General features: G+C 45.4%; 1 protein-coding gene across 1 annotated transcript in view; it reads left to right on the top strand.

The window, feature by feature from the left end:
* Positions 1-21045, top strand: part of OSTF1 (osteoclast stimulating factor 1) — a 57749-nt gene that overhangs the window by 14357 nt on the left and 22347 nt on the right. The window contains exon 2 of the mRNA XM_039219463.1: positions 11921-11967. Within this exon, the coding sequence (XP_039075394.1) occupies positions 11921-11967 (47 nt within the window). The remainder of the gene's footprint in view (positions 1-11920; positions 11968-21045) is intronic.

Below are 21045 nucleotides of genomic sequence, written 5' to 3'. Positions count from 1 at the left end.
AGGAGTGAGAGAGGGGCAGAGAGAGAGGGAGACACAATATCCCAAAAAGGCTCCAGGCTCTGAGCTTGTCAGCACAGAACCCTACACGGGGCTCGAACCCACAAACCGTTATGATCATGACCTGAGCCAAAGTCAGACGCTCAACCAGCTGAGGCACCCAGGTGCACTGACAGGCTGACAGCAGTGAGCCCGACGAGGGTGGCTCAGTTGGTTGAGTGTCCGATTTCAATGCAGGTCATGATCTCGTGGTTCATGAGTTCGAGTCCCACTCAGGAAGTCTGAATTTTAAGCTTATTATTTGCTCAAAATAAAAAAAAATTTTCTTGAAATAAAAATCATTTCCAAGGCCATTTTTAATATTTTATCATCCGAGAGTACTTTATTATTGCCAAGAGTACCAGCTTTCTAAATCTGAATGAATTTCCATTTGGCCCATCGACACAGATTACACACATTCATATGTTAAATGCTCTGGCCAGGTGTATTTTCAGACTGTGAGCCATGACCCAGTGGTAGGTCCCCAAGTCTGTTTAGTGGGTGATGACTAGCATCTTACTAAGAAGAAAGGAAAGAGAAGAGAGCAAGAATAGAAGATATCACTCAAAGTAAGGATAAGTATTTTTGTGAAACGTTTCTTAGGGTTGAGTGTGTGTATGTTTCCTGAGTCCTGCTGTGCAGCGTTTTTCTGAATGTGGGTCTCAGAGACATTTGAGAACCCCCTGTCCAGTCCACGTCTCTGTCTCCAGACAGCAGGTCTTTTCTCCTGCCGGGCTCAGGTCCGTGGATTTCCTTGACTTTCCTCCTCCACCCTGGCCTCCAGGCCTCCTGTACACAGGCTCCACCTTTTGGGTCAGCCCTGCCCACTTGCATCGGCATCCTCTGATCTTTCCAAAAACAAAGTGCATGCCACCTCTTCTACAGCCGGCACCGCCCACACATCTCACCGTCAGTGTGACTTAGTGTCACATCCGGCATCGTGGTTGCATATCTCCCCACCGACTCTGTGTGTATGTGTGTGTGTGGTGAGATCAAGGAGGCAGAGCGGACCCAGTATTAAAAACTACTCTGCTGGGGCTCCTGGTGGCTCAGTCCATTAGCATCCAACTCTTGATTTCAGCTGAGGTCATGATCTCATGGTTCGAGAGTTTGAGCCCCAACCTCAGGCTCTGTGCTGACAGCTTGGGATGCTCTCTGTCCCTTTCTCTCTGCCCTCCTCCCCACTCTCCCTCCCTCTCTCAAAAATAAATAAATAAACTTAAAAAACAAACTTCTGGTCATAGAGTACAAATAATATATGAGTTGTGCTTCAATAGGGTATTAGAAGAAACCAGGCTTCCCTGATTATATATGGGGTTCTCATTCTTTGTGGACAATTTAGAAAATAAAGGAAGAGAATAAACATGGCTCATAGTTGTACCACCCAGAGTAACTGTTAGCATTTTGGTGTTGTTTTTTTCTATGCATATCTTTGTTTTCTGTAGCTGTTTGAATGTGTAATATTACCACCAAACCAGCACTTTTTATATAAGCATATTCCCCAAAAGCTGATTTTTAAGGTCACGATAAACCTTTTTATCATTTTTACTATTGAATCTCTGTCCCAACATGGGTGCATTTACATGTTCATGCATTTCTGTTTTTTCTGTAATCCTGTACTCCTAGCTGTTGTGAGCTCAGTGTTTATGCCCCTCCCCACCCCGCCCCTAGCTCATGAATGGAAGCCCTCACCCCCTGCGTGGTGGAATTTGGGTCAGGGCCTTAGGGAAGCACTTAGGGTCAGAGTAAGTCTTGAGGATGGGGCCCATGTGGTGGGATCAGTGGTTTTCTGAGAGAATCTCTGTGTGCACTCATGCACACCAAGGCCACCATGAACATGCGGTGGGAAGGCGGTCTTCTGCGTGTCAGGAAGAGGGTTCTAGAAACCAGATTGGCTTATACCTTGCTCGGAGCCAGCGCAGCCCCCAGAGATGTGAGAAACTCAGGTCTTGTTGTTTAAACCACCCAGGCTGTTGCATTTTGTTGTGATGCCTTGCATAGATTAAAGATAGTAGCTATAGGTTTCATAAATGATAACTTAAAACTTATATTTAATTCTTTAATAACCCTGCAGAGATGTAATATTAAGTATTATCCTTGGCTTAACAAAAATGTGAAGATTTCTCTCTCGGGGTGTGATAAATGTTAACTTCTCTGATGTGCAGGAACAAGATTCGGGTAAGTGGCTGCCTTGCCAATGAGGATGAAGGCATAAGGGATGACCCCCCAGATCCCAGATCCGCTAACAATTGGTAGTAAATGATAATAGCTAAATTTGTGGGCGCATAAAATGCCGCAGGAACTCCACTAAGTACTTTGCATACATTGCCTTGTTCCTTCTAGCTAAATCCCAGACTGCTGGCATTGAAATTCACACCGCTCAGAGCCCCATCCACACCCTAAGGCCCCAAGGCCTGGGTTTAAACCCCACGTCTGCCCCTTTCCGGTTGTGTAGATTGGAGTAGTTACTTGTCTTCTCTAACCTCAGTTACCTCAGCTGTAAAATAGGCCACCGATGAAGTGTTTCTCTCCTCGGGTTGGGTTTTTTTTTTGTTTTTTTAATGTTTATTTATTTTTGAGAGTGCAGGTGGGAGAGGGGCAGAGAGGGGGACAGAGGATCCGAAGCAGGCTCTGCGCCCACAGGCTGACAGCAGCGAGCCTGATGCGGGGCTCGAACTCATGAACAATGCGGTCATGACCTGAACTGAAGTCAGTCGCTCAGCTGACTAAGCCACCCAGGTGCCCCCCCCTTTTTTCTTTTTAAAATTTATTTGAGAGAGAAAGAGAAAGCCTGAGCGAGGGAGGGGCAGAGAAGAAGGAGAAAATCCCAAACAGGCTCCATGCTGTCAGCGCAAAGCCTGACGTGGGGCTCGAACTCATGAACCGTGACATCATGACCTGAGCCAAAATCAAGAGTCGGACGCCCAACTGACTGAGCCACTTAGCCTCCCCACCCCAGGATTATTTTGAAGATTAAATGGGTTGTAGCAAATCAGCACTTTGCACGGTGCCTGGCTCGTGATAAGTGTCCCACAAACGGGTTTAGATGGGGAATTTTGTTTTGGATGAAAGATTTTCGTGTTAGAGAATCATCTATCTCAATCCTGGATGTATAGTCAGCCAATTATTTCACCCAGGATGAGGCTGAGACCCATGCTACTTGTGGGGTCTGTGAGAGACCGGTTTGGACCCTTCCTGCTGGGGCTAATGCTCCTGTGATCTGACCCGCTGACTTGTTCCTAACAGGAACAGGGGCCAGGGGATGGGGTGGGCAGACTCTTCCATAAAGGTCCTCGTAGTAAATATTTCAGGCTTGTGGGCCACAGGTGGTTCCTGTTGCAACTACTCAACTCCGCCGTCGTAGAGCGGAAGCAGCCATAGAAGAGAATGCAAAAATGGGCTCTGTTCCAATAAAACTTTATTTATGACACTGCAATTTAAGTTTCAGATAATTTTCACGTTTCTTGTAATATTATTATTCCTTTGCTCCTGCTCCCCAACCATTAAAAATGTAAAACCATCCTGGGGCACCTGAGTGGCTCAGTAGGTTAAGCATTCAACTTCAGCCCAGCTCATGATCTTACATTTCAGGGGTTCGAGCCCCGAGTCAGGCTCTGTGCTGACAGCTCAGACCCTGGCATCTGCTTCGGATTCTGTGTCTCCTTCTCTCTCTGCCCCTCTCCCATTTGTCTCTCTCTCTCTCTCAAAAATAAACATTACAAAATTAAGTTAAAAAAAAAAAGGCAAAACCATTCTTAGTTCCTGGGTTGTACAATAACTTGCTGTCATGAGTCGGCCCTTGGATTCATCTTGCCTTTTGCCCAAAGTGGCATGACCAGTGTCACCTTTATCACTTAAATTCCAAGGACCGAAACAAAGATTTCTTCCCCGAGGTGTCCTCAGAGTGACTCTGGAAGCAGTGTGTCTGGGAGTGAAAGACCTGCTGGTCTTCAGGGGCCATTGCTTCCTCTCTAATTTGTAGCCAGTCAGGACAGAGTTGGCAACGAGCATGTCGTCGGAAGCTTTGAACCCTGCTCTTTGGGACTTTTATGCTACACTGCAGAGAAGAAAGAAAAATACCCAGTAGTTACGGCTCCTGAAGATGTAAAAGTAACGAAGTTTGCTGAAAGGCACTAAAAAGCATAAGAAAAAGAAAACAAAATGGTTAAGAAAGGCACACTGTTAATAAACAGAACCCTCTTGTTAGAAAACACACTGGCTACTGTTTTTAACGAGTTTGCCAGCCCTGCAGCTGAAATCAAGACACGTTTCAAATTCTTCAGTGGTTTATTTTATTTATTTATTTATTTTGGATTGGATGAGGGGAGGAGGCAGAGAAGAGGTGGTGTTGGTGTGAGGAGAGATGGAAATATTAGGTTCCTATTCTTTTCTATTAGCTATATCCTTGAAGGGTGTATATGCAAATAGACTTCACTGGATTTGATTTAAGGAATCCAGGAATGGAAGTGTGAGGGAAGAAACTTACTCTTAAATGTCATTGTGCTCCCACGATGATTTTCTCTGCAAGAATTATAGCCTCTGTGTTTTAGATTCAAGAGCAGTGAGCTTGACATGCAGAGAGATCTTCACCAAGAAGCCTATTCTGAGCTAACCACCTCATTTATGGGCGTTGGAATCCAGAAAACCCAGGGGAGCCTGTGTTGACCCAACAGAGCACAGCTGTTTCCTCTTACCCTGCGGGCGAAATGATGGCCTTGACTCTTGGATACTATCACGTAGACTCACTCTGTTTTGTTTTGAGCAGAAAACATCCTGTTTCATCATGCTGTTTAATGGAATAATTTAAATATGTGTAGTAGAAATAATATTAATACTTCTATTTGCCCTGAGAATATTCAGTGATGGTGGCAGTTTTTTCATACCCACAGAATATAAATTAAGAAGTGATATTACCTTCATTCTCTTAGACAAATGTGAGAACTCTATGTATATGGTAAATTCTTATTTTTTCCAAGATGTTCCCTTATTCAAATAATTCTCTTCCTCTTCTTTTCAAGAGCTCCAACATTCTAAGTCTCTGGGGCCGATGGGAGAATATTAAGTTTTGCGTGCTGAATTTTGAAATAGAGGAAATATTACTCATTCTTTAGAGAGTCCTGTACAGATCCCTCATTTGATCGGGTGGTGTAGAGTGGTCACTTTTCAACTTCTCTTGCCTTTGGTCTTTAGGAAGATACATATTTCACATAATGATCTGATATGTGCAAAAGTGCACACACATACACACGAGGGATACACAGAAATTCACCTCAGATTTTTTTCCTAAATCTGCCATTCAGCCTCCGCTCACTGGCCAGAGAGCGGCGTGCCTCACCTCAGCGTTGTTTCTGGCGTCCTTGGACTCGTACATGAAGCAGGATTGTAGATGGCATAGGTAACCTTCCTTTCTCACCAGTGTCCCGGTGCCAGTGATACAAACGAGGCAGCCCATTGGGCTTGTTATCATAATACTCGCTTTGAAAAATAGGCAAATATGGGGCGCCTGGGTGGCTCAGTCGGTTGAGCGTCCGACTTCGGCTCAGGTCATGATCTCACGGTTCATGGGTTCGAGCCCCGGGTCGGGTTCTGTGCTAATAGCCAGCTCAGAGTCTGGAGCCTGCTTCAGATTCTGTATCTCCCTCTCTCTCTGACCCTCCCCTGCTCACGCTGTCTCTCTCTCTCTCTCTCTCAGAAATAAATAAAACATTAAAAAAATTTTAAAAAAAGAAAAATAGGCAAATACTCTGTATGTAACTCTTGCAGTGTCCCCTTTTGTGCTTTGTGTATCGAAATTCGGTCAACTGAAAGTATAAACATCTATTTTTTTTTATTGGAGAATAAAACAGTGCAAAAATTATGGATGATGGTCAGGCTGTGAATTTTCTGGGCCCCCAAATGATGATATAAATAATAGAAAACGATGGGTATAGATTGAGAATTAGTGTTGAGAGAGGACAGTTGCTAATAATTTGGGGAAAACTACCATCTCTTCTGTGGGACAGGCTTCCGTGACATTGCACCATCAGGCAGCAAGCACGTCTTCAAGCCCGGGAGGCGACGAGGGGCCTTAGCCTCACTCAGTTTCTATTAGGGAGGAAGGAAAGCTTCCTAACTTGCTGCAGAATCACAACAGGCAGCAGCTGTCTCGGCACCAAAGTATCTTGCTTTTACACAGACCTGATTTTCGGAGCATCCATGTAGTTTTCGAAACATCCCATCAGGCCGGAGCGGATCATGCTGACGAATTAGGGTTCCTGCTCTTTTATATCAAGTGCTTGCCATGGGTCTACTAGAATTTTTAGTAATAAAATTGTAAACGTAATATGCTTTTTGAGTAGAACTTCAGATTTATTTCCCAATAGTCCCTTCTGCGAAGCAGCATTTGGCTTCAGCAAACAATTGGTTTTAATATTTGGCCGTTTGGCATTATGCCTAAAGGTGTGTTTGGTAAATTTCCAAAAGAAACATCACTTTCTCCGTCCATCCGTCGGTCCAGTCCTGACAAAATAAACGTTGCACAAAACCATAATTATTTCTGCCATGTACACTGGACTCTGGTCATTTCTGTTTCATTTGATAGTTTTAAAAGCCACTAAATTAGTTTCACGGTGTGCAATTAAAAAAACCGTTGAGACTCACTGTACCCTGGGGATAGTAGCACCATCCAGGAGGGGTCATTTTTGTATGCAGCATTTTAGTCCCACAGAAGATGAGAGGAGTGATTTTCCAACTAAGTTCCTTTCCCAGAAATGTCATGTAAGATCTCAAAGGCATGTCAAGACTTACGAAAAATGAATGAATGCTACTGCCGAATAATTTTCTCTCGCAGTCGTACCTGTTTACATGCCCACGGATACTAAGAACGATACGGTTGTTCTGTATCCTTCTTAACACTTAGCATTGCCAGTATTTAAAGAAGTTTTCTTTTATGTTTACTATTTTTGAGACAGAGAGCAAGGAGGGGAGAGGCAGAGAGAGAGAGGGAGACACAGAGTCTGAAACAAGCTCCAGGCTCTGAGCTGTCAGCACAGAGCCCGATATGGGGCTTGACCTTGAGAACCATGAGATCCTGACCTTAGTGGAAGTCACACTTAACTGACTGAGCCACCTAGGTGCCCCAATCATAGCCATTTCATTCATTCATTCATTTGTAAATGTTTTATTTTTTATTTTTTATTTTTGAGGGAGAGAGAGAGAGACAGAGCATGAGTAGGGGAGGGTCAGAGAAAGAGAGGAAGACACAGAATCTGAAGCAGGCTCCAGGCTCTGACATGGAGCTCGAACCTTGGAACAGTGAGATCATGACCTAGGCTGAAGGGGATGCTCAATTGACTGCGCTACCCAGGTGCCCCTATTAAAGCCATGTTAAATGAAGTCCATCTAAAGTGTCTTGGGCCTTCCAACATTTTTTTACAGTTTATTTTATTTTTGAGAGCGAGTGAGCAGGGGAGAGCAGAAGAAAGAGAAGGAGAGAGAGGATCCCAAGCAGGCTCCCCATTGACCAGGCAGAGCCCAACACAGGGCTCCATCCCACGAACTGTGAGATCATGCATGATCTGAGCAGAAATCAAGAGCTGGGTGTCTAACTGACAGAGCCACTCAGCGCCCCTGGCCTTCCGATGTTTTTCAGCAGAATGTAAGTGAAATGGTTCATCTGTTTCAGATAACTAACTTCTGATATTTTGAATAGTCGCTCTTTTTGCTGTGAGCGATCCTTTTTTAATGCCGCCTTTGTGGCTCACTCTGCAGCCTTCTACTCCTTCACCAGCAGAGAAGAAACTAGAATGGTGACACTGTGTGTTAGAGTTTGTGTGCCCCAAGTCCTTCTAAGTGCTCTTTCAGGGCCACAGAGGTGCACCTGTCTGCATTCTGTTGGCAGACTTCAGACAGAAAAGTTTTCTACCCATTGCCCGCACAGGACCCCTCCCAGAGCCCCTTTCCCTCCATCTGCCTCGTCTGCTGGGGACAGGAAGTCGTTGACTGTAGTCACCACTCCAGGGAAAACAGTGTTCGGCTGATGACCGGTGGACTCAGCCCTTCTCTGTAGGGGCAGGGTGGGGTTGCGGAGAAAAAGGAAGGGTGTGCCGGGGAAGGTGAGGGGCCCACAAAGTGAAAAGCCAGCAGGGACCAGCTGCTGCCAGGGAACGTGGGAATCTGCTTATCTGGCTTATGTCAGAAGGCCCGCCCTCCTGAAATCCTAAGTGCCGTTCACATGCTAGTTCACGTGAGATTCATTTAAAGGATCTTACAAAAGATTGGGCCTCTTTCCAGTCTTAATTCAGAGTGAATTCCAGGTGATTCATATAGTCTTCCTGGTTCCACTTTCTCTCTTTGTTATATGTAACCAGCCTTCCATGAGAAAATGATCAAGTTGGTGGGGGGAGTGCCCAGAGAGGACATCTAATTTTGCCTCCCTGCCCATCCAAGAACACCACGATTTTATGTTTGTGAATCTGCCTTCTTTAAATACATTTGGGTGGCTCAGTCGATTAAGCGTCCGACTTCGGCTCAGGTCATGATCTCGCAGTTCGTGAGTTTGAGCCCCACGTCAGGCTCTTTGCTGACAGCTCGGAGCCTGGAGCCTGCTTCAGATTCTGTGTCTCCCTCTCTCTCTGTGCCTCCCTTACTCATCTTCAACCTCTCTCTCAAAAATAAATAAAAACTTAAATTAAAATGAATAAATGAAGAATTTTGGAATTGATCAGTGCCTATCTTGATCTTTATTAAGACGTTTATTAATATTTTTTTAGGTGTCTGTGAGGGCAGTGCTTTATAAACACAGAATACCCTGAGTCCTTTAATATTCTATGTGATCCTATTCACCTATAGAACAGTTGAATTTAAAGATGATGTAAAAATGCTCAGTGAATTAAATATCAGTAATTATTATTCTCTTGAGAGACTGTCCAGGGTTGGTAGACTGTAACCACGAAAGTCATTTGTTTATTATCTGTATGCAATTCTTTCATATCCTTTGGCTGTTTTGTTTTGTTTTTGTTTTTGTTCTTTGTTTTTTGGGTTTTTTTTTTTGCATTGTTTCTTTTCTGTTTGGCTCAGGTTTGGTTTGAGAATTGAGTAAGTTAAGCCCCAGAACTTTTATAATCTATGGATTAAACGGGAGCCTCACGAGGCTAACGTCCCAACATCAGTCGATAAACAGGATTGTGTGTGTGAAAGGGGTTTCCACAGCTTCACACAGAGAGAATGTTCCCTTGCGTAACCATATAGAAGACTGGCCTAATGTTCAATGTTTAGTATAAGTCAAAACGCAAGTGAATCTCCCACTTCCTTTTAGTTGGGAACATTTTAAGTGAGACAGTCACAGAAGATAACAAAAATCAGTGGCTTAGTCACACTCCCAAGTATTTACTTTTTTCCCCAGGTTCTTTAATTTGTATTGAATTTGAAGTAAGCTCACTGAATTCACATTGGATCTGATTTCCACAGGTAGCCATAGCACATCACACTGCTGCCATTCCCTCAAAGGAACGAGAACGTTCTGTCATTACTGATTTTGGTCCCCACTGGACTGCTTCCTTGTATAACTTCTCTTTGGAAAGTTTGAAGTCATCAAGATAACCAGCCTTCCCTCTCAGACAGACATTCGGGGCAGCAGCCTTTCTCCTGGCAGCTCTTCCTTCCGTTCCGTGTTTCCTCTCCCAGGGCCGCAGGTGTGTGTAAAACACATACCCCGGAAGAAAAAAAGTTTTCATGTTTGCTTTCTGCCCATCAGCCTCCCCCTAGAAGAGCAGGGAAGGAGGGGCATTGAAACATGCAAAAAAGAATGTTTTCTCGCACACATGCTAAGTCACAAGGGGTGTCAGCAGGGGATCTTCTGTTTGAGGGCATTTAAGAGAAAGGGTGATAGCCAGCCCCGCCTCCCCAAAACCCCACCACCTGCCCTTAAGGGATCATTATTGTTTTTGTGGATTATAGAAGTCCTACCCACTAAGTGTCATGAATATGAGCCATATATATAAGGTAGAAGGTGAAGGTTCTCCATAGTTGGTGGTGCCATTTAAGGGGTGTATGTACACGTGTGTATATTGTCAACATGAGGGGAATGGGACCCAGTATGCAGTTCTGTAACCTGCTTGTTTTCACGGAATATTACCAGGTCTTTGCTAGGGCAGTGTCTGCACATCTGTCTGCAGCATTCTTCAGATGCATCAGACTTGATTTACATAAGCCCTTCTTAATGGACATTACGGTCATTTCCCATATTTTTCGATATTCTAACCCTCTGTTCCACATGCTAGCCACCAGCCCTGTGTAGCAATTCAACTTAATTAAAATTGCATGACGTTTAAATATCAGTTTGCAGTCACGTTAGCCGCATTTCAAGGGCTCGGTAGCCATATGTGCCTAGCACAGAAGTAGAGCTTCCCCTTCATTGCATGAAGTTCTCTTGGACAGTCTGTTAGCAGGTTTTCAGACTTTTTTTTGAGTGCATTTTCCATTTCTTTATTCATCCGTTCAACAAATAATTACTGAGTGCCTCCTCTGTGCCAGGCAGGCACTGTGCTAGGTACTTGGATGTTTTGCTCATAAAACATAAACACCTGTCCTCATAATGCTTAACACTCTATCAGCAAAAGGTTTTCAGTACTCATTCCCAGTAAATGTATGTGTATTACAAGTTGCGTATGTATCCTATTAAGTTGTCGTATTATAAAACGTAATATATGGAAACAATGAAAATAGGAATGAAAAAGAATAAGTCAAAAAAGGAAATACTTTCCAAAATAGTCCTCCTGTGTCACATCTTGGAGACTATCTTTTTGAACGATGCTCTTGTAGGATGTAGCCATGTCTAAAGGTTTTGTAGTGCTGGGGCGCCTGGGTGGCTCACTCGGTTGAGCACCTGACTTGGGCTCAGGTCCTGATTTCACGAGTTCAAGCCCCGCATCAGGCTCTGTGCTGACAGCTCAGAGCTTGGAGCCTGCTTCCAATTCTGTATCTCCCTCTCTCTTTGCCCTTCCCCTGCTCGCACTCCGTCTCTCTCTCTCAAAAAAATAAACATTAAAAAAATCTTTAATATAAATAAATAAAGGTTCTTGTAGTGCTGAAATGAAATTGTTCTCACATTTTAAATAGGTAGTCCTATTTTGATATTCCTTCGAAATCTATTTATTTCATAAAAGACCTCTTTTTATTCCCTATCTGTAGACTTTTTTCTACTGTTTGAATTTGTTCTGTTACATATTCATTTAGTAATTTTTTATGAAGTGCATACCGTATGCTGGGCTGTGCTGGGAAATTGAACAAGTCAGGGCTCCTGCTCCCAAATGACACAGGCCAGCAAGTCACTTATTCTAATACAAGGTGTTATGGAAACACAGGGAAGGGGCATATTAAGAGGGATCTTCTTTGGGAGAGTGGAGGACAGCTTTCATGAACATGATCTCCTCTTTGCTGAGTTATTGCGCTCTGTTTTGGGATTTAACGGAATCACATTTTTCTCCAAGCGATACTATTTTTCTCCATGGTATTTTCTTTTCTTTTGGAAAATAGAAAGTTCTAAATAATTGATTTAAGAATACTAAGCCAGTGTTGATTGTCACATTAAATATCTCTTTACGTTAAATGCTTACCATAAACTTAGAGCCTAGCGATGGAAGGGCTCTATGTAGAACAAAGGTGAAGTCCAAATAATTATTAGCTCCTGCAAAATCATCCCTGGAGGTGTGTGTGTATTCATGCCTTTATTTAACAAATATTTATGAAATACCCTCTATGCTGGAAGAAAGCACTTAATTCCAAAATAAATTTCTCACATGGGCTTTTAGTTAGGGAATTCTGAAGAATATAATGGGTAATGCTCTTTACAGTAAACTTAAAATGAAAGAATTGATCATGTGTTTGTCTTTTCCCTCTCTTTTAGGGCAAGTTAAAGTGTTCAGAGCTCTTTATACGTTTGAACCCAGAACGGTAAGTATTGAGTTTTTAACTTTAAAATTGGCGTAAAAACCTAAGTGGATTTCATTTAGATAACTTCCTCTGGCCTTTTCTTTGCTAGTCATAAAAGATTCATAGGAGCGGATGCTCACTTATTTCCGCGTGGTCCAGAGGTGTGGAAGCTAAGTCCCTGGACTGATCTGAATGTCTTCCCCACCTTGAGTTCATGTCGTCCGTCCTGTGTGGCTTCTTCCCACATGGTGACACCACCTGAAAAATCACTAAGTGCCCTGCACATAAAGTGCATGACCTTATCTTAGTTACCCTGCCGTGAATTTCACACTGACCTTCCTTGTTCTTCCTGTCGACCCTCTACCTCAGGCCACCTCGTAATCGCACCTTTTACAACCATCTAGAGCAATGTTTTTTTCTTTCCAAGATTTTCTATAAGTTCAAGTTAGTTAACATACAGTGTCGTATTGGCTTCAGGAGTAGATCTGCATGATTCATGACTTACGTACGACACCCCCAAGTGCCCTCCTTAATGCCCATCACCCACTTAGCCCATCCCCCACCTCCCCTCCAGCAGTTAGTTCTGTCTGGAGCAATTTTCTGTGTTTCTGCCGTGTACACATTCCATTGTTACAGTTTCTGGGGTCCATCCATCAATCCACGCATCCATCCTGGATTCAGTGAGCACTTACTATGTGCCAGCCCAGGCCTTGGAGATAGTGCCACCTCAACAGAAAGCGGGGGCGGGGGGGTCTCACAGAGCTGCCGTCCCAGTGCGGGGAGACAGACAACAGATGAACATGACTGTGAGGGCCTGGTAGGTGCTCTGAAGAAGAATAAGGAGCCTACAGGGCCAAAAGGAGAAAAAAAGAGTGTTGTTTTCAACAGGGTGTTCGGGGATGGCCTTTCCATAAGGGTGACTATTGAGTAGAGACCTGAGGGAGGTGAGAGAGCCAAGGGAACAGCAAGGAGTGTCTTTGATGAGTTCTAGAAACAGCAGGGATGATAGCAGCGTAGAACGTCATGAATGAGGGAGCAGGAGGTAGGAGATGGGTTCAGAGATTCTGGGCGGAGAGGGAGGGCAGATCGTGTAGGGCTCATGGGGCTCATTTGGATTTTGCCCTGGGTACGATGGAGGGTGGTTTTTTAAAAATTTTTTTTAAAAATTTGTTTATTTTATTTTATTTTTTTAATTTTTTTTAAAAAATATTTTTATTTACTTCTAGGAGAGAGAGAGACACAGCGTGAGCAGGGGAGGGTCAGAGAGAGAGGGAGTCACAGACTCTGAAAGAGGCTCCAGGCTCTGAGCTGTCAGTCAGCACAGAGCCCGACGCGTGGCTCGAACCTACGAACCGCGAGATCATGACCTAAGCGAAAGTTGGACGCTTAACCAACTAAGCCACCCAGGTGCCCCGAAATTTGTTTATTTTGTAGAGAGAGACAGAGACAGAGTGCTAGTGGGGGAGGGGCAGAGAGAGAGGAAAACGCAGAATTGGAAGTAGGCTCCAGGCTCTGAGCTATCAGCATAGAGCCCAATGCGGGGCTCAAACTCACGAACCACAAGATCATGACCTGAGCCAAAGTTAGATGCTTAACTGACTGAGCCACCCAGGCGCCCTCTTTTTTTTTAATTAAAAAAAATTTTTTTAAGTTTATTTATTTTGAGAGAGACTGAGAAAGCCTGCAAGGGAGGAGCAAAGGGAGACTGAATGAGAGAGAGGGAGAGAGAATCCCAAGCAGGTTCCAGACTGTCAGCTCAGAGCCTGATGTGGGGGATCGAACTCACAAACCTTGAGATCACTGCCTGAGCTGAAACCAAGAGTTGGACGCTTAACCAACCCAGCCACCCAGGCACTGGAAGATGGAGGGTTTTGAGTGCAGGATTGATTAGCTAAGTTTTAGAAGGATCACTCTCCATGAGGTGTGGGGAACCATCCCGGAGAGCAAGGCGGGGAGCAGTGTGTCCAGACGGTTAGGAGGCAGAGGAGAGAGAGACCCAGCAAGGGCACCTGCTCTCTTGACCGTGTGGCCTTACTCGCTGGAGATGGGAGCCTTCCTGCCCGAGGCTGTCAGCCTGCTGCTGGCTTTGTCTGGGCTTGTCCCGGACCCTGTTGCCCCGAGTCGGACGCCTCAGAAGCTACCACAGAACAGGTATCAGGGAGTCAGGGCCATCAGGCTGAGGCCCGCCTTCAGATTCCGGATCTGTCATGTGCTCATGGCGAATTGCCTCAACCTGTGGCCATGCGTTTCCTCGTTTGAAAACGGGAATACGATTGGCCGTCCTACGGAATTCCGCTGTGAGCGTGGGAGGAGATCAGTTTTTGAGCCCAGCATGTGGGGAGCATCAGTAAGAGGCAGCAGGGAGTCCGGCCAGTGCGGGGTGTGCTCCTGATCAGATGAGTTCTCCCAAGACTTTAAATCCACAAACGTTCCTGGATCAAGAAAAGGGTTGGGGGGTGGGGGAGGTAGAGGTAAATCTCTGGTTTTTATTCTTCCTACCAAGAAGTCCCAGTGGCGTCTCTCCTGTGGTGCCGGGAGGGTGGGGAATGAATGTGGGGGGCGGTTAGCTTGCCGGGGCTGCCTTAGCTGAGTGCTGCAGGCTCCGTAGCTCAACCGACAGACATTTTTCTTAGAATTTTGGAGGCCAGAGGTCACACTGCGGTGTTGACAGAGTCGATTTCTTCTGAAGCGTCTCTCTGTGACTTGTAGATGATCAAGTTCTCCCTGTGTCCACCCATGGTCTTTCCTCTGTGCTTGTTTGTGTCCCAATCTGCTCTTCTTTTTTTAATTTTTTAGTGTTTATTTATTTTTGAGAGAGAGAGAGAGATCAAGCGAGCAGGGGAGGGGCAGAGAGAGAAGAAGACACAGAATCTGAAGCAGGCTCCAAGCTGTCAGCACAGAGCAGGACGTGGGGCTCGAACTCACAAACTGAGATCGTGGCCTGAGATGGAGTCAGACACGTAACCAGCTGAGCCACCCAGGTGCCCCAATCTGCTCTTCTTAAAAGAACACCAGTCAGATTATGGATTAGCACTCACTCTAATGACCTAATTTTAATTTAATTACCTCTTTAGAGAGCCTGTCTCAGGGCACCTTGGTGGCTCAGTTGGTTAAGCGCCCGACCCCGGCTCAGGTCTTGATCTTGTGGCTTCTGAGTTCAAGCCCCGCGTCTGGCTCTGTGCTGACAGCTCGGAGCCTGGAGCCTGCTTCTGATTCTGTGTCTCCCTCTCTCTCTCTCTGTCCATCCCTGGCTTGTGCTCTCTCTCAAAAAACAAATAAATAAACATTAAAAAAAAAATCTGTCTCCACATACACTCACGTCTGAGGTATTGAGGGTTAGGACTTCAACATACGAATTTTGGACGGGGGACAAGGGACACAAAAAGGTAAGGAAGTATGAGGCCCAGAAGCCGTTGACTCTGTCCATCCCCTGCTCATCAGAAGGCTATCATTTCATGCGTCCAATCGGCCTAATCAGTTGTTTCCTAGATTACAAGACCCCTGAGGTCGATAAGAGTTGAGGGGTGGGGGCGCTGCTTGTCAGCTGCCTCCTGGGCTGGCCAGTGACCAGCTCATTGTCTCCAGCCCCCTCACTCCGGGCAGGGACCCGCGTGTACTCAGTGTGGGACTTGTTGGTCATCACCTTTGTCCTTCCTCACGGACCTCCTGGTCCTTGAGTTGTCTTGTCCTTTTTCCTGCTTCTGGCACGTGGACTCCAGCCTCTCCATTCCATCTGCGCCCTGCAGAGCTACGGTGTGGCTTTGACCCCATAGCCTGCTTCAACGCTATTTGACTTCGCAGAGAGTCCCCTCCAGGCCAGCGCCTTTCCAGCCCCGCAGTCCTCTCTCTGCTCCTTCCCTGTCTTGGACCGGTCCAGTCCGCAGGGGATGCACAGGGGAACCCGTCTCTGAACCCTTTCTGGACCCATGGTATTGCCTTTCTAGGCTCGAATAGCACAGCCATCCCTCCTTTTCCGTGAAGACTCTGATTAACCCGCCTAAGAGCGGGGCGCCTCTTCCCCCTCCGAACCTACGCACGTGGCATCTCAGCCCCGCTCACCGGCCCCGTGTCTGGGACGGCAGCGGAACAGGCCTGCTCAGAGCTGGCGGTGAATCTTAGGACCCGCACTGCCTCTTTAGCGTCCGTGTGACCTGGGAAATTGAGAAAGTCCCTAACGTCTGTGCGTCCGTGTGCTCCTCTGTAAAGTGAGGAGTCTCATAGGGTTCTAGTGAGACGTGGGGGAGGTTAAGTGTGGGAAGCTGCTGTTGCCCTAAGGAGGAGGGGCGGTCGCCCTAATCATAGACATTTAGCGAACAGTTTTGATTGGTTAGCATATTGATGATTTTAATTCACATCCAGTTCTGCTCCAGGATGGAATCTCTCTACTGCTTTCAGAAATCTTAGTTATTATTGGGGTGCCTGGGTGGCTCAGCTGGTTAAGCTTCTGACTATTGACCTCAGCTCAGGTCACGATCTTACGGTTTGTGAGTTCGAGCCCCACGTCGGGCTCTGTGCTGACACCACGGAGCCTGCTTGGGATTCTCTCCCTCTCTCTCTCTCTCTCTGCCCCTTCCCGGCTTGTGCTCGCTCTCTCTCTCTCTCTCTCTCTTTCTCAAAAATAAATAAACTTCAAAAAAATCTGTTATTATTGAATATACAGAAGAAAATGGATATTTAATTCGTTAGGTTTTTTGAATAGTCGATATTTAAAATGCTAGTTTTTAAACATGCCCTCAGCTGTGGGGCAGTGCTGCTAATTCATCCGGGATGTATTGGGTGGTTGGTAATAAGTCCCCTCCCCTACGCCCGCTGCCCCCACACTCTGTCCCTTTCTACCTCCCTTGATCCCTATGTTAAAGGGGAGGTAGGTGTCTGTCCAGGCCGGTGGCCTCTAGCTCCCGTGGGCCTTCCTGACTGGCGAAGTGCCTGTGATTTACCGGTTATTCGATATATTTGGAATCTCATCCCAGAACTAGTTTAGTTTCACATTTCTTTTTCTGAATGAGAATTCCTGTTGGACGATGAGGGAAGCTCAGCTGGGTCTCTCTCTCCCGTCTCCCCCAGGAGCCATCTCCTCTGGCGGGACGGATGTCCCCTGGCACATCCTGAGCCGACCTGGCCTCCCCGAGGTCACGGGGGCCAGGCGGGACGGAAGGGCCGAGCTGGACTCTGCGGGACCCTTGCCGACAAGTGCAGCGCCCCAGGGAGGCCTGGGTCCCGCCGCCCCTCTTCCGTGCTCAGGCAGTATAGGGACAGCACTGCCCAGCTCAGCCCCGGCGACTCACAGAGCAGTGAGAACACGGGGCACTTCGTCACTCCTGGTTCTTCCTGCCACCCCGCTTCCCTTCCGTCAGGCTGCAAGGCAGGGTGGCCCTGGCGCCACCCATGCCTGTTTGGTTCTTAATTCCTGCCTCATCCTCAGTGCGGTGAAGTCTCATGCAGAGACCTGGCTGGACGGGACAGACCAGCACAAGATGTGCCGATAGAGAGCAGCGTTGCCTGGGTGCTGGCTGTGTACTGATTTCTCAAGGGAAACCAGCCGGATCTCTGCTCTGTCATGTCATGTTTGCTGGGCTTCGCTAGGTTTACAGCACTCTGTGTAGACGCAGGAACCCTCGAATGGGATTCCAGAAGCTGAAATCGGAGCCCAGCCCTGCCACTCCCTTAGGCATGTGATTTGTGGCTAGCCCTTCCCCGCTGAGCCTGGTTATGAAATGGAGATTATACCCACGTTCCAGCCCTGCCCTCACGGGTTGCTGTGAGGAGTAATTGAGGGGGAACAAGCTTTGCAAGTGTAAGATGCTGGTGTTGGTTTTGTTGTGCTGCGTTTTGTGGGCATGGGGATAGGGGCGAACATCAGGTATTTTCCATGGCCACCCCCTTTTAACCTGATCACGACACTGTGATGAGTAGGAATGGCCCTGCATGACCCTTGTGTAAGAGAGAAAGCGTATGTCCTGGTGAAGAGCAGACTCCAGAGTCTAAGTGTCATGTTCAAGTACAGCTTCTACCACATACCTGCTCTATGGCCTTGGACAAGTTTCGCATCTATAGTGCGCCGATGAGAGTAACACCCATCTCCTGGTATTGCCGGTGGGAATTAAAATTTGTTGAGATTTGCAATGTCCGGACCAGTGCCTGGCACGTGATGGTACTCTAAAGTGTTAAATGAGATCATCTATGGAGAATTTGCTTTTTAAAAATCTTTTTTTTTTTTTTATGTTTTTTTTTTTTTAATTTATTTCTAGAGAGAGAGAGAGAGCGTGAGCAGGGGAGGGTCAGAGAGAGAGGGAGTCACAGACTGAAACAGGCTCCAGGCTCTGAGCTGGCAGTCAGCACAGAGCTCGACGCGGGGCTCGAACCCACGAACCGTGAGATCATGACCTAAGCGAAAGTCGGACGCTTAACCGATTAAGCCACCCAGGCACCCCTAAAAATCTTTTTACTAATTCTTGGGGTTTCAGGTTGACAGATCTGAAAAGCTTCAAAACTACGTTATCGCCTCTTTAAACATTTTCACAAAACACATATTTTCATAACCCATAAACAAGATTAATGCCTTGGGAATTATATGTTACCAAGAATATATGGGACAGGAATGAGAACATATATTACCAAATTTGTACACATCGCTCCAGCGTTCCCGGGGCCAACTATTTCCCCGTTCTGATACCTTGTGGTTCTTCAAGGAGAGAGGAAAAGAGGAATGTGGTTGGAAACTAAAGAACAGACTGGAAACAAAGTGCTTGCTTGATTGTGTCACTGCGTTGCCATTTCTGTTCCGTGAATACGATGCCAGAAATTTAAAAGTAGACCCACATCGAACCATTCTGGTCAAGTGCCCCGCAAGCACTTTCCACTAGGAAAGTGTGAATATCATTGGTACGATCCCTTTAAATTTTAAAATCAAGTGTACTCCCAACGACAGTCAGAAGAATTTGGAGGATGACCTCTTTTGCTAGGTTAGGAAGAACTGCCCCCAGTTTCTTCGGAAGAAGATATTTTATGGGGAGTAGCATCGTCTGTCTGGGAGCTATCGATTAAAAAGAGAATAAACTGTCCACTGTCCTTTCTCAGGATGAAAAACATCACGAGACCTTTTATCCCCCCTGACTGAAATCGACCGCCTGTTGTTCTCTCAGTTGAAAAACAGCCCTCACCTCCTAGGTGGCTTGTGGCAGTCACCACCGTTGAACAGCAGCCATTATTTTTAAAACTAAAGTAGCACCAAGAGGTATCGAAATGACTGTACTTAGTGACATTTTCCAAATGGTGCGTTTTTTTACCAAATGGCAAAGGACAAGAATTACTTCAAAGACATTAAGAGTTTTAACTCTTCTTGTTTTTAACTGTTCTTGGCTTTATTGCCCTTAAGTTTATTGTTATTTTCTTTTATTCAATTGCCTTTTTAAAAATTGAGGTAAAAATTTGCATGACTTAAAACTAGCTGTTTTAAAGGGAGCAATTCAGTGGCATTTAGTTCGTTCACAGTGCTGCACAACCACCACCTCTGTCTGGTTCCAGAACATTTTTCATCCTCCCCCAAAAAAACTCTATACCCATTAAGCACGTACTTTCCATTGTTCTGGGCTTTATTCCTTTTTTTTTCTTTTTCTTTTTGAGAAGGACCAATCACAGGGATGTGTGTGTGTGTGTGTGTGTGTGTGTGTGTGTGTGTGTGCGTGCTTTTTTTTTTAAAGCTCTTTGTTCAGCACTTTTTTCAAAATACGCCTTTTTCTTTCAAGAATGAATGAATTTATCATATGTAGAAATTTAGGCCAACTCGACCTTCGTGATTTTAGAAGGAGACCAATAGTGTAGAGATGCTCCTTAACTTGGATGAAATCCCCCTTGTTGGACAGAAGTAGGCAAGGTTAGACCTTGGAGGGGTACTGGGTGAGAGTGGCTCAGGATGTCCCGAAGACCAGAGAGAGCTCTTCAAGCCATTGAACTCTTTCAAAAGTTCGGGTAACTCAGAGTCCCTCCAGAAAAATACTGAGTTCACACATACGTTCTGGTTTCCTTCCTTCCTTCCATTCACCTTCATTTTCGCCTCCTAACCTCTATTGTCATCTCAAGGAGAGACACTCTAGTGGGTGTTAAAACTGCCAGCAAAGGCCAACCTTACATTAGGGGGATGGCCACTGTGTGTAGCTGGGGTGCTGGTGAGGAGCTTGGTGAGGGGCCTGTCCCCCTTTCCAGCCTCTCTGGGAGTGACCCAGTTAGTGGCAGGGAAATACTAAAAGAAATAGTCTGTTTCCCTAACTACTTCCTATATCCATCCCATGTTGGTAGTTTATTGCTCACAGATCGTCAGAACATTGTCGAGAAAGATTAGCAAAGATCTTAGAAGGCTTTACTTTTTTTTGCCCTAGATGCCTATTTCACATATTAACATTTGTATCATTGAGTCTACATAGGTTCTACTAATTTTGCATATCTGTGCTGTGTGTAAGTCTAGATTGGGTAAATAGGTTGTAAATGCAACTCTCAGGAAGCCCCTTTTAAAGGAACTCAGCCATTTTTTAGGATCATTGATTATCATTTGGTGATTTTTATATCTGAATGCACTTAATTGTTTATGTTGCTTAAAGCATGATACAGCTGCTATAGTCTTCACTTATATTCAAGAAGAAATAGTTATAATAATAATATAGATCAGCTTCGAAACTAAATAAATTAATAGCACAGAGTCACATTTACTGCCCCAGTGTGCTACTGAGAGAGGAGATAAACACATGGAAAAATGCATGGATGAAATAATTTGCTTCACCAACATAACTTTTATTTGTTGATGGAACAATAGTGATAATCAGAAATATCAAAGCCCTTTTCAAAAATATCTTTTCAGCCAAAATTATGAAAGTAACACATGCCGTGATAGACAATTTGGAAAAAGATTTTATGCGTATTTCATGCATACTTGTGATCTGATCCTATGTGAAATTTTGTGCTCCACATGTTTCACTCAACATGACAATGTAAATATTTCCCAGTTTCTGAAGATCGATCCTAATGGACACGGTCCTGTAGAGTCATAAAGTCATGCTGCTAAGTGCTCTGTACTGATGGAACAAAGGTGCTTCATGAGAGCACCTG

Source organism: Hyaena hyaena, unplaced genomic scaffold (genome assembly GCF_003009895.1).
Source record: "Hyaena hyaena isolate Hyena2069 unplaced genomic scaffold, ASM300989v1 scaffold_819, whole genome shotgun sequence".
In the NCBI taxonomy this organism is placed as follows: Eukaryota; Metazoa; Chordata; class Mammalia; order Carnivora; family Hyaenidae; genus Hyaena; species Hyaena hyaena.
Note: the sequence above shows the minus strand (reverse complement) of the source record. Positions and strands in the feature narration are given on the sequence as shown.